This window comes from Zea mays, chromosome 2 (assembly GCF_902167145.1).
Source record: "Zea mays cultivar B73 chromosome 2, Zm-B73-REFERENCE-NAM-5.0, whole genome shotgun sequence".
Taxonomy (NCBI): domain Eukaryota; kingdom Viridiplantae; phylum Streptophyta; class Magnoliopsida; order Poales; family Poaceae; genus Zea; species Zea mays.
Window position 1 is genome coordinate 151,667,186 of NC_050097.1, and position 15,700 is coordinate 151,682,885.

A 15,700-nucleotide genomic window follows, 5' to 3' on the forward strand; every position below is an offset into this window, starting at 1 on the left:
TGTCGGATGTGTGGCCGTGGGCAACCGTTGGCCAGCCTGGGCCCTGGGCTGCTACGAGGACGGCGCGGCGCGGCGCGGCGCGCGCGCTATCCCCCAGGAGTTGGTGGGCTGATAGGCCATCCGTCTAGTTGGGTTGTGACTCCATGTGATGGCCTGTTGAGCCTTTAGTTTGGGAGGAGTAAGTTTCACGCGCACGCTCGGGCCGGAGCCTGCCACGGTTTCGAGCAGCGGTACTTCTTGAGCAGTAGTTTCCGGGTAATTTTTAAAATTTTCAAACAAATTTGTATGTTAGCACGTTTTTTATATGAGATTGTGTTTATTAGAATCCAAATGTTCACTTTAAATCCTTAGGTTTTAAATTTTAAAAGTCTGAATTTTCAAAGGCCTCAAATGCTGATATGGTCTACACCAAAAGTTAATAGTTTCTACACAATCTATAATATCGTAATTGATAGTTTTTTATTTGATATAGAGGGTTTTTTATTTGGGATTATAATTTTTTATTATATAATCTAGATATATTATAATTCTAAACAAACACCCCATAGTTTACAAGCCCAAATATGACTTAGTCAGATTTATTTGATATATATATATATATATATATATATATATATATATATATATATATTCATTTTCTATAGTTGGTCGCACTCGCAGCAAAGCTAAGAGGAAAGATTTCATGTTTCAATCGCTAACATGCTTGTAGTTGAATGCCAAGGAAATTTTGCGTGATAGTGTAGGTCAATCCTAGAAATCCATGCATGAACACTGTGCTTTAGCTAGTGGTGTTTGGGGTTTCAGTTCTTCTTTCTTTTCTTTTTTTTTTTGCTACGTTTCCAGTTTTTTTATTTGGAAATTATTTACAGATGCGGGATCAACCTATCGTCTTTGTAACTCCTACCCCACGGCCCACCACCACCACCAAAAAAAACATGCTCCGGTCTTTGACGAAAATAGACGTGCACTAGTAGATTCAGTTGATTTTATATAGTTTTTTATGTTTGTTTTCATAAGACCATTAAGTGTTAAGAATTTAGACATTTTCATGTTCAATTAACCTAAAAATAATCTAGCGAATCCACGGTAATTGTAGATTATAAGACCTCTGAACTCAGTCTCTGCAGGTCCCGTCCTGTTTCGAGAGTATTTAACAGCCAAAACGCTGAACACTGCGCTGCGTACACACGCCATTTACATCGAAGGATCGAACGGTGTGGTGCCAACAAACAAGCATGTGTCTAGAGCTAGGACTAGAACGGAGTCTGGCACAGCGGGCAAGTCGATTTGTTGGACGTGGAGAACCACTTGTAGAGGCAGGCGCCGTGGAACTTGTGCTTGCACGTCTTGCACGCCAGCCGCGGCAGGTTGTGGTTGCTGGTGTGGAGAATGCTGTAACAGATTGGGCACTCCTCCACGCCCTCAAACTCCTTGTCGAAATTGCTCTTCCACGTGCGGATCGCCTCTGCTATCGCGCCATTCTGCAGAGACAAGTAATCAGCTTAGCTACATCCTTAACGTCACAGAGCAACCACTCTTTATCTGTGTTCTGAGTAAAATTACCTGGCTGCGGACGAATGACGTGAGCGAAAGCAGCCATTTTCTGCACTTGACTTCACTGATACCCAAACTTCTCGTGCATTCGACATCAACGTGGCGCAGAGGGTAACAGCTCGGGAGGCGTATGACAAGGTCGATTCCTGTCTCCTCCTTTTTGTATGTAGCAACGATCTCGAAAGCCGACCTGTTGACGCTAACCGAGAAATTCTCATCGCCGTATACGGACTCCTTAACCTGTAACAAGGTAAAATTAGTGCAACGAGCAACTGCAAGGCTCCTATGTGATCTCATGAGACGTACAGAATGAAACCGCTCAGTCACTAACATATGAGGTCAACGAAGTATAGAAAAACAAAACTACAATACAAAAGAGATACTTGTTCCCAATTGGGTTCTTTTATTTGCTTGTGTAACAGTTTTAAGGGTCAAATAATAAACCTTAGACAGATCAGAGCTGTGCAAAACAAATTTGGACATGCAGTGCAGGGCCAATATCCTGCCAAAAGAAAGACCGTCTTACCTGAGAAAACTCATCTAGAAGAAGAGGAGGGCTGCACCATTGTTTGGTGAAGGACTCGATTGAGTATGACAATGAACGGTCTCTCAAGGTAGTAAACCATGTGCGCACAAAAGAAGGCAGCAGCCTAATCATCATCCCGTACAGTGAGCCTGCAAGTGAGGCCATCTGCAAAGTCCCGATGGGCCAAAGAGACTCCAAGTACGGAAGCAAAGAACAAGTAGCTATGGCATTCTTCGAAGCTTTGGCAGCAGCTTCTGCTTCAGGCGCTAGCTCGGTATCCTTTTTCTTCCCATTCGGTGCAGCGGCCTTTACTGGGATATGCTGGAAAATGCAATCCAATATGCACGGACTGACCTTTTCTTGTATGTATTGAAGCACATCTCCCTTGATACTGGAAGATGCTGGTAGTGTTTGCAGGTGGGACAGCAACAATGACCAGGCAATGAATACATCAACCTATTGAAAGAAAACACCAACAGACCATTAGCACACCAGCTCAGAAAAAACTGTTTTTGAATTTAAAAGCACGTAAATACAGTATACCCTATCTCGAGCTGTCAGATCAGTTTTGAGAAGTTCAGATGTTGGGAACTCGATTAAGTCTGAAAGTTCCTCTCTTAGATGCACTGTCTTGTCTGAATCTGGCATCAACTCAGCACTTTGGCTTGTGCCAGATTGCTGAGCAGATGAGCAACTTTCTCCCATTGAATAATTTTTAACCAGTGAAAGTTGACAGAAGGGCTCAGAGAGAAGTAGAGAGAAAGCTGCAAGTTGTAAGTGAAATATTGGTTGTGAGGAGAAAAGAATCGAATATAGTCCACTGACTGAACCCTTGGTCAGTCCCCACAGTTCCATGGACTCAAGTGCAGACTTTCTACTTTGCAGTGGAGCATTTTTTATGAATGATGCCACAAGTTCCCAAAAGTGCAAATAAGCATGGCGACTAGAACCTATGACAGACGAAGCCTCTTCACTGCAAGATTTTGTGATTGCCTCTGAAACACCAGAGGCCAAGAACAAACGGAGGACACTCTCTACCATCTTGTCATTACTCTCAGCATAGTCCCCTGATTTAATAAGCTGTACACACTGGGAGTTTTCTGCTTCTTGGATATTACAAAGATGGTTGAGCTGACACATTGTAACCAAAGCAGATTCTGCAAGGCTTAATGTTAACTTATCTGTAGTGCCAACCACTAATTTAAGCTTCTCCAAGGCATCTTCACTTGATACCTGGTTTATTGTGGCATCATTTATGCCATCAGTCATTTCTTCCACAAGCAAAACAGACGATTCAATGCATTTGAATACCATGCGGAACACAAAATGCCAATCATTCTCCTTAAGGTTGCTCCAGCAATAACCAACCAAAACAGCTGTCAGTTTCACTCCCAGTAATTCAACTGTCGTTGATACGGCAGTTCCACTAGTGACCAATGATGAAGCTGTACTACCATAGAAAATCTGGTATTTCTGAAACAGAGTCAACATCAGTGATCTTTCTGTATCACTGATCTCTCGCTCAACCACAGCTACCAATTCCCGGGCTCCTCCAGTTATCCTCAATGGGAAGCAAGACAACACCACTTGCATCCAGTCCTCAATATCTGAGAAAGTAAGAGACCATATTACATACGAAGAATCTAATATAAGAAAGCATTGCACCTGCAGTATCTAATATAAGAATTCTAATGCAACCTACCTTGCACAGGTACCTCCCTTGAGCTTGATGACAGACAAGAAATGGTTGCATCAAGCCAACTCTGTATGCTTTTCCGCACCAAATCAGCATACGAAGAATCTCCGTTGTTCAAGGCTGAGAACTGTTTTATGATGGAGGTCATAACATAGGGTAGAATCTTCAGGCATTTTCTATTAACTGATGAGCCAATAAAAAGATTGCTCAGCAGTTGCTCAAAAAATACAAGTGCATCAGATTCTCTCCAGAGACAATCATTTGTATTAATAGTAAATAACAAAGCCACAAGAGCACGAAGAAAACGATCTTGAATTTTATCGATCTCGTTGTCAGAAAGATGCCAAGCATTAAACAGTACCCACGGACCACTATCATGCATAAGGGCGCCACCTAACAGTGTATCAAGCAACAATGGCACAATGTTGATCTCAAGATATGACTCGTCTTTCATGTACTGAACCAGCAAAGGTAAGAATGTTTTCAATGCACAGCCCCCTTTCCATGTCCAAGTGCAAAGGACCTCACCAGCCACCCATACTCTGGACAAGGAAGAGACAGGTGAAGTGATATCAATTGATTGTGATGTGGCAGACTGTATATTTCCTGGAATACCTAAAACCACTTCACTAAAGCCAAGTTTGAGAATAAGCCTATCAACAAAGGCAACAAATCGCTCGTGTTTGAGTTCCTGCAACAAAGGAATTATTCATTTAGTTGACCAGATCTACTATAGTGACTAACAGCTCTTGCAAATAAAGTGTCATTTCACAACTCACAATCACAAAATCCAGATAGTTGACAGAATAGCACAAATAAAATATTTTTAGGATATAAATACTATTTATAACAGATAAGCAACATCATTCGCTAAGAACTATATAGAAATGTCATAAGATAAGGCCCAATTTCTCCAAAAAGTGTAACAAAAAAGCATGAACTATGGGGAAGGACCGACAGGAAAAAGGTCCCTTACAATTTCATCTGTAATATCTGGATCCAGCTGGACCTTCACAGATAAATGTCCATTTTGTAAAGATGGCATCAACCAGAGCGGCCAATGTTCCCCCTCAGATAATAAAACATCAAAAAAACTTTCCAAGTTTCTGTGATCGAGACAGGTGAGCTTCAACATGTCCACCACCCACTCGGAACATAAGATTGATGTCCTTTCCGCATGCAAGTCTCTTGTCTGAAATACAGCATACCTGACACACTGAGGTAGAATAGTTGCCAATCTATTCAATGTGCATGAGTGAAGATTATCCCAAAAGGATGGACTTAAGCTTTGGCAAAAAACATGTATGCTTTCTGCAAGGTTAACCTTCAAATGCATTTCCTCCTCCAAACAACCTTTTGAACTGCTGCACATAGAAACACCAACTTCCGTATCTTCTATATTACTTTCCAAACACTTCTCTTCATCAAGAGCTAAAGACATGCTACATTCCCATTCAATGACAAAAAGAGCAGCCAGAATAGAAGGAAATACAGAATTTTCCTCAAGTCTCCAAAGTGAAAACAAGCTACCCTGAAGAACTTTAAAGGCAATCCGAGCCATCTCGAAGTTAATTATTGAGGAATTTTCTTCTGGAACCATCAAGTGCTCAGGTTCAGCAGGCAACAAAGAATGTGCTAACCTTGCCCATTCAAAAGTTGATGTTTTGAGTACCAATGCCAAATTCTTTAAAATGGATCCGAGAATTTTACAAACTGTCTCAGGAGAAAGGAAGCAGATTTGGTCCTCTTGATCTGCGCCACCAAGTGCAGCACTGAAATTTAACACATATAAGTTCAAACATGTTTGTATCTTCTAAGATAAATGAGAATGAGAACCAAACTTTTGAATTCTCAAATGAGATTCTACAATCCAACTATCTTCCCAAACCCAACTATGTGGAGATTCTCACTATGCAAAGACAAATCCATGATCCAAACACCCACCATAGTTATCATGGCGACGCCCAGGCGCCAACTAGGCATCTAGGCGTCCGGCAGCAAATGCCATGCGCCGTCGCCTTGCTTGAATCCAGTTATAGACTTGCTTGAATCCAGTTAGACGAGCGCCTTAGACGATGCCACGGCGACTAGGTAGACTCCCAGGTGATGCCGCCCCGTCGCCTAGCTGCTTATGTGGGCTTCAATGGGTCTGTCTTATGTCCTATGTGCCCAATTTCCTCTTCTTTCCCCTGCTGCCACAACCGCTAGCGCTACCAGGCCGCCCGCTCGCCCGTGCCTGTGTGGCACACCACCCGCACCTCACCTATGCCCATGCCTGGCCACCCATGTCACCTGCGTGTCGCGCCACTCAATCCAACCATGGATGCTTGCTACTTGTTGGACCTATTATTTGCTAGTTTTTGATATATCATATGGTATATATACTTGCTGCTGGACAAATGGACGTGTCACATGCTACTCACCTCGCTGTGGCGCCGTGATAACCATAAACCCTTCATTTTTTTATCTCGAATCCAGATTCTACATCACTACCTAGAATCACTGAAAATGGGATTCAAATAGGGCCTAAGATGAATGACTAAAATTTTAATGTTCCAAGTGTGGTCTAGCCCTCATAACTAGTATCAGTGTTCAAGGACACAGCAGGTATAACAGGTCCACATCCACCAGCAACTAAAAGAAAAGCAAAACCAATACGCTGGTGCCTGGAAACAAAACATTTAGAAGGGAAATACAAGGGGTTGAAGCACATACCATATAAAACTAACTTGGCAATCTGAAGCAGGCAAATCACAGAGGACAGAAGCTGCAGTAGAATCTAATATATCAAGACGCAAATGTTGCAGAAGATAACCATTTTCCTGCAAATTTCTTAGCTTCCCCCCAGCAATCTTTTCTCTGATTTTCTGAAGTAACAGTGTAAGCAATTCATATCGTCCCAGAATATTTGAGGTCTTATCATCAACGGACTGCTTTTGTTCAGTTGTCGTACATTTGATGATGGAACACCATTGGTCAAAGAAGGATTCATCTTGAAATAAGGAAAGTAACAAATCAATCTTTGAGTTACAGGTGCTATATTTTCCATCCAAACACCAAGGGAGCAATTCATCATTGAAAAACTCCAGATAAGACTTGATATCCAACTTTTCATCATTTTCCTTACAAGTCTTAAAAAATAAGGGGGTGGGCCCAAATATTTCAACCAAAACTGAAAGAAGTTTAACAAGGCATGGAGTGTCCTGCACAATAGCACAACATTTTACAGAATCAACTTCTGCTAAGTAGCATGTCTACATCTTGCAGCATAATTCAAAACCAAGATAGTTTTGTCTCAATATCCACACCGCCTGTGTTGATGAATGATACAGATTGAAGGAAAATGGACTTAGCTTGGTGCTAAAAAATCTCAACAAATGCTTGTTTTGCCTGCATCTAAGAAGAGCAGATCTTATACCAATGGATTTCTCGTTCAACAAGATTTATTTATAATTCACAAGTTGGTGCTCCAAATGAGGCACTAGTGTTTTTGAATTTATCACAACAACAGAAGATCTTTAGTCCCAAGCAAGTTGGTGTAGGCTAAAATTTCTAGCTTCAAGTGGCACTCATGTTTCTGGATCAATCCTCTTTCATGTTCAAGAATAAAATAACAATATGTGTCCCATGACAACATATAACTACCCTATTCCCTCAGGTAAAAAATGTCATTTATGAAAATACACTATTCCATTTGCAGAATGGTGGAGAAGAGTATGCAATCAGGCACATAAAGACAAGAAAAAGGGGCTCAACAGTGCCATTATCCTTGGGGCATGGTGTTTATGGCTGTTAAGGAACCTCAACCGAGTTGTTTTTGATGGAGAATCTCCTTCCTTAGGAAACATTCATAGAAGCTTCCTGGATGAGGTAGTTTGCTGGGTGATGGCTGGGGCTAAACACCTTGGGAGCTTAGGTTTAGCAGAAGCTATTAATGGGGCAGGGTCAAGTTTTGTTCCATATATGTAATAGGCTTCAGGTTTGTGAGTGTCCTTGGGTATCTTTCCTAGCAAGTATCCCTGTCAAGTCTCTTTTTCTCCCTAATATATAAAGATACACAGCTCTCCTGTGTGTTCAATAAAAAAATACGATATTCGAATAAAAGAGGAAACATATTATGAATCTAAGTTTCATAATGAATCTAGTTAAATATTGTGTTATGATAATCCGATGTTCAAACATAAATGAGTGTTTATATTATGAAAGTATTTTTTATGATGAACTCTAGTTGCAGTACTCTTGCATCGCCGATATATGTAATTTATTGATGGTCAACTTTTTAAAAAATAACAATAATAATCCTAAAACAACTTCCATTTTCTTAACGGAGAGAATATACAGGTAGAATTAATATTACATAATATTCATCCTAAAATTGAGTGTCTGATCTTACCATGAACTTAATAGCTGGCAAAGATTGCTCAACCAATGGTTTTGCTAACCTTTCCAGTGGCCATAATTCACCTTTGCATACAACAATTTGATCCAAAGATAGAAAGAACGACACAAGTTGTTCTACATGATTCTGAAACTTGGAAAGCTTCTCTCCTTGTTGAATTATGTCCAAACAGTCACTTAACAGCGACTGACAAGAAATATTAAGTAAATGATTTTCTGTATCTGCAATCACATCCAGTATTTCAGTGATGCATTTCTTCAAATCCTGAAGATAGTATGTTGGGTAGTGCATGTTCGCAGCTAACCCTGAAGTTTTACGAGATAAGAGAACACCGCCACCAATTGTGTCTCCAGACAATAAAAGGTAGTCACGCCAAACTATTTTGGCAAGTACATCAGTTATAAGCTTGATGGGTACATCATCTGAAGAATCTCCAGTAGAATATCTGTAAAAAGAAATTTAGGTAATAACACAGAAACTCAAGAGCTTGAAAGATAATTGCAATTCAAACTAGTTCATAAAGGATACCTTGATGCATTTTTTAGAAGCCACAAAAAACTCTGTTTAAAGGCACCACAGAAAGCCAAACTATCAGCAGCTGATAACTGCCTCTGGTTCCTTCCAGCCCAAAGATTATGCAAAAAATCAAAAACAAATTGTTGTCCCATGACTGCTTTAGGTGGCATAGAGTCCAAAAACTGAACTAGAAGAGGATATGAAACTTGTTTGGACCCATAACATCCATTTTGTAGGAAATGCCAAACCCGACTGAGGACAACTTTGTGAATATTACAATATGACCAAGCCTCTGGAAACTTTCTAGAGAAAACAAGAATTGTATCCCACATAGAAGAGTGGCATGACGCATCCTTCTCATGGAATGCACCAAGTAGAGTTGGGGAAAGTTTCTTCATGGTTTCTTCGTCAAAAACATGAGGAACATGTTTGATGTAACTTGTAAGCAGTGAGTATGTAGCTGACCGTATAACAGAACTTTTTGACTTGAGGACGTCAAGAAAACATTTATGCATACAAAATGCAGCTTCAGCAGAAGAAAGTACAGTTGACCTAACTTTTGACATATTTTTGTTTTCAGTATTGGTACTCTCACCATCACAACTTTGCAATTTCACTCCTAGTAAAATTTCTATAAGAGTTGCCATAGCTAACAGTGATGATGACATTACCTGCAGAGGAGAAGAGGAAAAATGGGTAACAAATATTAGAAGCATGATATGAACATGCAAATAGAAAGTGTGAGATGCAAGGAATTAATGACCATGTCTACAACCTCCAGAGCAACGAAATAACATGGACACTCCTCAGAAAATATAACAGGTATTTGAAGATGCAGGCTTCCACCCTTCTTTCCAAAGGGAGAATGGGGCACTAAGCTACTGACTATTATTGCTGAAATATAGCATCAGTTGAGTAATAACTAAGGAAAGAAAGGGTAGAAATCAATCACACTATTTACAAGATTGAATAAATCCTTTTGTATTAGCTGCAAATATCTTGAAACAGATTGCACATGGAAAGAGAACATTTTGCAAAGGGAAGCCGGCTGATCATTACACCACATTGTTAGTGCAATGGAAAAACAGAAAGCATACCCTCTGATGCATATCTTCCAGTTCATCCATTGGTATAGCCTTGTCAGACAAAGCTTGTGGTGTTAGCTTCAAGTTCTCATTTAGGTAAAGAAATGTTTCCTTCACACATAACATTAATGCATCCAGTCTTCTATCTGACTGTGGGAATGCTGCCTACAGAAAGAAGTGAAATGTATGAACAAACCAATTAAACTCATAACAAAGGATAGAGGAAGATTCTGGTTAGAAATATTCCTTTTCAACAGTTTCATACAAAAAAACAGAAATACAAAGAATCACAGCCAGTTTGAACAAGGTTCAATGGAATAAATATAAGCTAATCGACAAGGCTAAATAGCTGCCTTGGCCCAATGCTTATATAATTGAGATTCAACCTGAGTACCTGACCCTTCAAAATAAATGAGTTTACGGAAACATCTACTAGGACTTATGTTTTAAGTAAACTCATTAAGCCATTTTTTCTTTTGATAAAGGTTGGTTATGTTCATTTGCATAAGCTAGGGCAACATGTTGTACATGGTAGCTCAGTTCTGTGCAATACTATTCCAGGTTCCAGCAATTCTCTTTGGTCGATAGCAATGAGGTTCACAATAAGAGAGTTTTAGACATTTACTAGTTAGGTGTCAGTATGTTGCTACGGTTTTCATATATCATCTAGGTAGACCTTGTTTAAATGGGATAGTTGTTCAAAAACGTTACAAGCCTTTACAATGATCTATGATCTATTTGAACTAGTCGGTGTGCCTAATCTCAACATGTCTACCATGTAACCGGCATAAATGCATTTCATATGACGAGTGAGAAACCAAATTCCAATCCAACGCCGTCTCCCGTGAGGTGCCTCAAGTGGCAACAAACCCTAGCTGTCGCTAGCCCCTTCCTCCTCCCCTCTCTGCCTTGCCGCCACCAGAGTAAGCACCAAGTCTCGATCTCAAGCGGATTGCGAGGATGGCGGCGGCGGGTCCTCGCGTGGCCCGGCCCAAGCACGGCCCAGCTCGTTGTCCACCGGCCACCGGGCCCGGCCTGATCACCGTGTCATGCCTAGGCCTTATGTGCGACACGACGGGTTAGGCCCGGCATGGCCCGATTTTATTTTTTATCTATTTTTTCATAAAAATATATATATTATGTTTGAGTATACAAAACATAAAAACATGTGTGTTCTATTGGCTAGGTGGGTGTAAATGTATTTGGAACCAACAACCATTGTTAGAGTACCTGAAAGGAAAACGGGCTTAACCATTTTCCATAATTGATTTTGGTGTTTGACGCCCATCACAAATCTTATGGACTAACTAGTTTGTCTAGTTGATCATTTCTCAGGTGCATAAGTTCATATACAACTATTCTAAGTCGACTGTCCGAAGCTTTTTGGAAAATCACCTATGCGCGGACCGTCCGGGCCCTTGCGGCAGACCGTCCGCGACACCAGGGTGAGCCTCGGACAAGAACACTGCAAAAACACAAGTTAACACTACGGACTGTCCGAAGGAGAAGCGAGCACCGTCTGGGACCAAGTGCGGACCGTCAGGCCTCAGGCGCGGACCGTCCGACCGTTGAAAAACCAGAAAAACCCGAAGGTGATGGGTTCGGTAAAATGCATTTTTATCGTCCTGGGTGCACGACCGGACCATCCGCGACTGCTCTGTCTGACAATCTGAAGACGCATTAAATGCACTTGTAGCCGATGATATAGCCGTTACTGTTGATCGTTGCAATTTCAGCCGTTGATGTACAGGGGCGGACCTCCGGACCAGGGGCAATCAGAAAAGGAGCAACGGCTAGGAAGTGGTTGGTGGCTATAAATACAACCCCAACCACCTCCATTAAAACATCCAAGCACTCTACTCATATACATTCAATACAAGAGCTAGCAATCCATTCCAAGACACATTCAAAGCTTCCAATCTCTCCAAGTCCCTCAATTAAGACAAGTGATCATTAGCGTTAAGTGACTTGAGAGAGTGTGATTCGTGTTTCGTTTGTTGCTCTTGTTGCTTGGCTTTTAATCGTGTTTTCTTCATCTCCTTCTAAACTCTCTAGTAACTTGTAAAGCTAGTGAGAGACACCTAAGTGTGTGGTGATCCTTGTGGGGTCTTTGTGATCCTTGAGATTAAAAAGAAGCACTCAATCGGTCTGAGTGATCGATTGAGGGAAGGAAAGGATTGAAAAAGACCCGGCCTTCGTGGCCTCCTCGACGGAGAGTAGGTTCATTGGAACCGAACCTCAGGAAACAAATCGTTGTGTTCTTTTGTGTTGATCTTCACCTTACGATTTGATTTTTCCTCTCCCTTCTCTCTAAGTTCTCTTGCTCACAATCTTTCGAGTTAGCTCCCAAGGTCATCCGCATTGATTGAACAACTCATAGCAAGAAGAACTCTCTTCCGCACTCCGATTTCGTTATTACTTATTTCTAATCCTAACCTCAGGTGAAGTTCGTGTTCAAAGTTTATAATTTACAGGTTTCGTCTATTCACCCCCCTCTAGCCGACTTTTAGTACCTATATTATGCTTGAGTATAGAGTATAATTCAGAGATGTGTATTATGTTGGCTAGGTGGGTGTGAATATGGGTTTGTAGCCAACAACCATAGTTCGAATCCCATTTGTGCATAATTTTAGCTTTTTTACCATTTAAAAGTGGGGGAGCAGGGAGAAGGATGACACACGAAGGAAGAAACTACTGCTTTATATTAGTAGAGATAAAGATTAATCCATCATTCTTGCTTAATTACTGAATTCAATGACGTGACTTTTGAACGCGGAATTTTTTTCCCCATTTCCAGCATTTTCATGTGAAGATTAATCGATTCCCGTGAAATTCCTATACAATTCCTATGTTCCAAAGGGGGTCCCTCAATGCAAGGATGTTTACCTCAAAAAATATGGAATGTATCTACCCAACTTACAAGGAATCAAAAATATTTTTTATTTCATTTCCAACGAATGCCATATGAGACAGGTATACAGGAAAAATCAATCGCTAGTGCGTGCCCTAACCGGATCTGAACATTTAATGCATATCAATGGTCCATAACTCCATTCATTGCAGTTAATTGTCAATAGTTTTTTTTTTGTTTCATTGTTTTGAGAACCCATTTCAAAGAAGGACAGACCTGGTGCAGTGGTGAAAAACCTTTTCCACTGAGTCAAAAGTCCTAGGCTTGATGCATCATCTCTGCAAAAATGCAGGGGTAAGGCATTATTCCTTCCCTGGACTCCATACATGTGGGAGCCACTAGCACTGGGTCTATCCTTTTTTTATTGAGAACCCATTTCCAAAACAAGGACTTACTTGGATGGAGATGGATTCTCCCTATCAATATTCTATCCAAACAAGCCCTCAGTGAGTTTAGTACTTCTAATCTAGTATTCCAGGAAAAATGGCTGCAGCAAATCTAGATAGCTGTCCAGCTGAAGTGACTTGCACCTATTAACATTAATCAGAGAAGGAATATTAATAGAACGCACCTCGAACGAACGTCGGGCAGCTTGAGCAACCTCAGGAGCAGGATCAAATTGAGAAAACCACCAAGGACCCATTAAAGACTTCAGGTGCGGTGCTATACCTTTCCTGAAACAATGGATTTAGTGGAACCCATTTAAAGGTTGCCAAAAACATATGTAAATAAATAAATAGAAATCTATTGAATGCTGTTGGGGTCTAAGATCTTTTAACTGAACGAAAACCAACAAGAAATCAGAAATAAATAGCATAGACCAGTTGGACCTCAGTTGAATGGAAGGAGACATACCTAACTGCTGTGATGAGGCTAGACATGGCCTCATGAGTAGCACGGCGAACTTCTCTGTTATAGTCAAGTAGCAGCCTCTTGTACTCAAATGCCTAAAAAGAAATAAAACATTCAAGATAATATAGTACCAAACCATGCTACCTTTCCCTTTCTTCACATTAACACATATTCAACCTTACTAGGAATATAAGCAAATATAGAACTAACATGAGGTAGAAAGTCTAAACAGCAGTCTTGCATTCATAGGATCTCATTTAATAAGTCAGCAACAAATCTAAGGCATTCATGGATTAAAAGGAAACAATCTACTCACACCACAAAAAGACTACAAGCCCTTACTGCCATTTGTAGGAAACAGAGCTCCAAAAGAGCATTAGGTTATGATACAAAAACTTCCATATATACCATAATATAAATATGTGTATGCCAGATAATGAATATTTACTTTGATACTAGACAGATTCTCATAAAGATATGAAAATAGTACAAAGTACGGCATATAAGAAAGTTGCCAGTTGTACTCTGATAAGGACCATGACAATATAAGATCAGGATAAAAATGCAGCAGAGAAATCGAGAATCAAGAAAAAAATACCCATTGTGGAACAATCTGCACAACTTCCTCACAAGGTTTTTGTCCAAAGAGTATAGAGAGAGTAGATAAGGCCTTGATCTGCATTCAAGAATAGAAAAGAGAAGGGTAACACATAGTAAAGCAACTTCTTTAAAAAACACATAGTACCGCAGCAATGTTATAGATGTTTTTTTCCATTTTCTTCAATGCAGAAAAGATGTGACATTCTAGGAAGAAAATGGTAGGACAAACAAAAATTATTAGGAAACTGTAGCATCTCCTCTGAAAGATAATGATGAAACCTCAGACTTGACAGCACAGCTACTCCCTTTTATTGCATGAATGTGTGATAGAAGAACTGAATTCTTGGTATATATAAAAATTTGGGAATTGATACTTGACAGAAAACAATGATATGGTGAATGAACCTTAACTAAATATTATCAGCACAAGAGCAGAAATGCTATTATACAATATAGTGAGGGAAAAATGTCTGTGAAAGGAATCTGACATACAATATATTGAGGGAAAAACAAAGGCCTGCAAAAGGAATATGACTAGCAATCTGACCTTTGTTGTTGCATCTTTCCTTCCCAGCCTCTTTAGGTTCTGGAGTACTTCACCATCCACATCCTACATATAATATTAGAAATAAGGTATCAGAATGTCCACGAGCCTGAAGCCACAAAATGAGGCAAACTAAAACCAGCGCTAGTGAACTGAACTCAGAGGCTGTTGGTGGTGCCATGTGAACCTAGATGCTGCTGAACTCAAAACAGATAGGTGTAGCATGAAGCATGTTGTTATGACACCATATAGAATGAAAGATAAGGTGTTACACTGCTATTACACCTACAAATCCAGGTCCAACTCTCTACCGATGCTAAAACTGAGAGCCAATTCGACTAATTTCTATCACAGTGGACTAGTAAATAGTAGATGCTGGCTGCGTAGATAGGATTGTCCGAATTTAGGACCGAAGTATCCCTCCCGCAAAGCTAGTATGAAAAACTATTCCACTAGTGGTGAACTAAGGAGAGACAGACAGAGAGAAAGAGGGGGGCATACTGGGGTAAGGCGAATCGGGGCGTCTGGGTCGGAGGGCGCAGCGGGCTCAACACGGACGGCGCCATGGTAGCCGCCGAAACCGACGGTGGGGACGGCGCCATGGGCGTGCGGTACCAGCGACGCCGCCATGCCGCTGCTGGACGCGCGGCCCTTCTGCTTCCCCATCGAGGTTGATCCCTCGTCTCGTCTCGCCCGCTTACTTCACAGCCGCGCCGCCGCTCGAATCGAAGACGACGACGGAAGCAGCAGGTGAAGAATTTTGTTGGGCATTCGCTTATTTGGTTTCCTTCAGCCTTCATACTTGTTACTACTATTTTTGCTTCGGCTGTGTGGTGTAGCCGGCCCATGACGACGAATTGGGCAACCGGAGATACCACCCAATGGGCCTTAGCCCTTCTCAACATTCATTGTTCACCTGACCCAACCCAGCCCAACATGCTTATCAGAAAATCTTGAGCAGCGTCATGAGACGAGCGGTTACCAGGCCCAGCACGCAGCACGCAGCACGCCCGTATT

General features: G+C 41.1%; 1 protein-coding gene across 2 annotated transcripts; it reads right to left on the reverse strand.

Annotated features, from left to right (window-relative positions):
* Positions 1–1,068: 1,068 nt before the first annotated feature.
* On the reverse strand, positions 1,069–15,485 carry LOC103647118 (E3 ubiquitin-protein ligase listerin). Of its 2 annotated transcripts, XM_035965364.1 has the most exons (16): positions 15,185–15,474; positions 14,687–14,749; positions 14,138–14,215; positions 13,543–13,634; positions 13,259–13,361; positions 12,904–12,965; positions 9,789–9,941; positions 8,704–9,362; positions 8,170–8,620; positions 6,492–6,979; positions 4,753–5,548; positions 3,783–4,467; positions 2,624–3,687; positions 2,081–2,536; positions 1,564–1,794; positions 1,069–1,481 (listed from the first exon to the last, which is right to left on the reverse strand). In XM_035965364.1, exons 7-16 carry the CDS (start codon positions 9,900–9,902, stop codon positions 1,254–1,256), a joined length of 5,172 nt encoding a protein of 1,723 aa, XP_035821257.1. In that variant the 5' UTR covers positions 9,903–9,941; positions 12,904–12,965; positions 13,259–13,361; positions 13,543–13,634; positions 14,138–14,215; positions 14,687–14,749; positions 15,185–15,474; the 3' UTR covers positions 1,069–1,253. The 2 variants fall into 2 exon arrangements, with proteins under 2 accessions (XP_035821257.1, XP_008669898.1); XM_008671676.3 differs by lacking the exon at positions 12,904–12,965 and having other exon boundaries at positions 15,185–15,485.
* Positions 15,486–15,700: the final 215 nt, after the last annotated feature.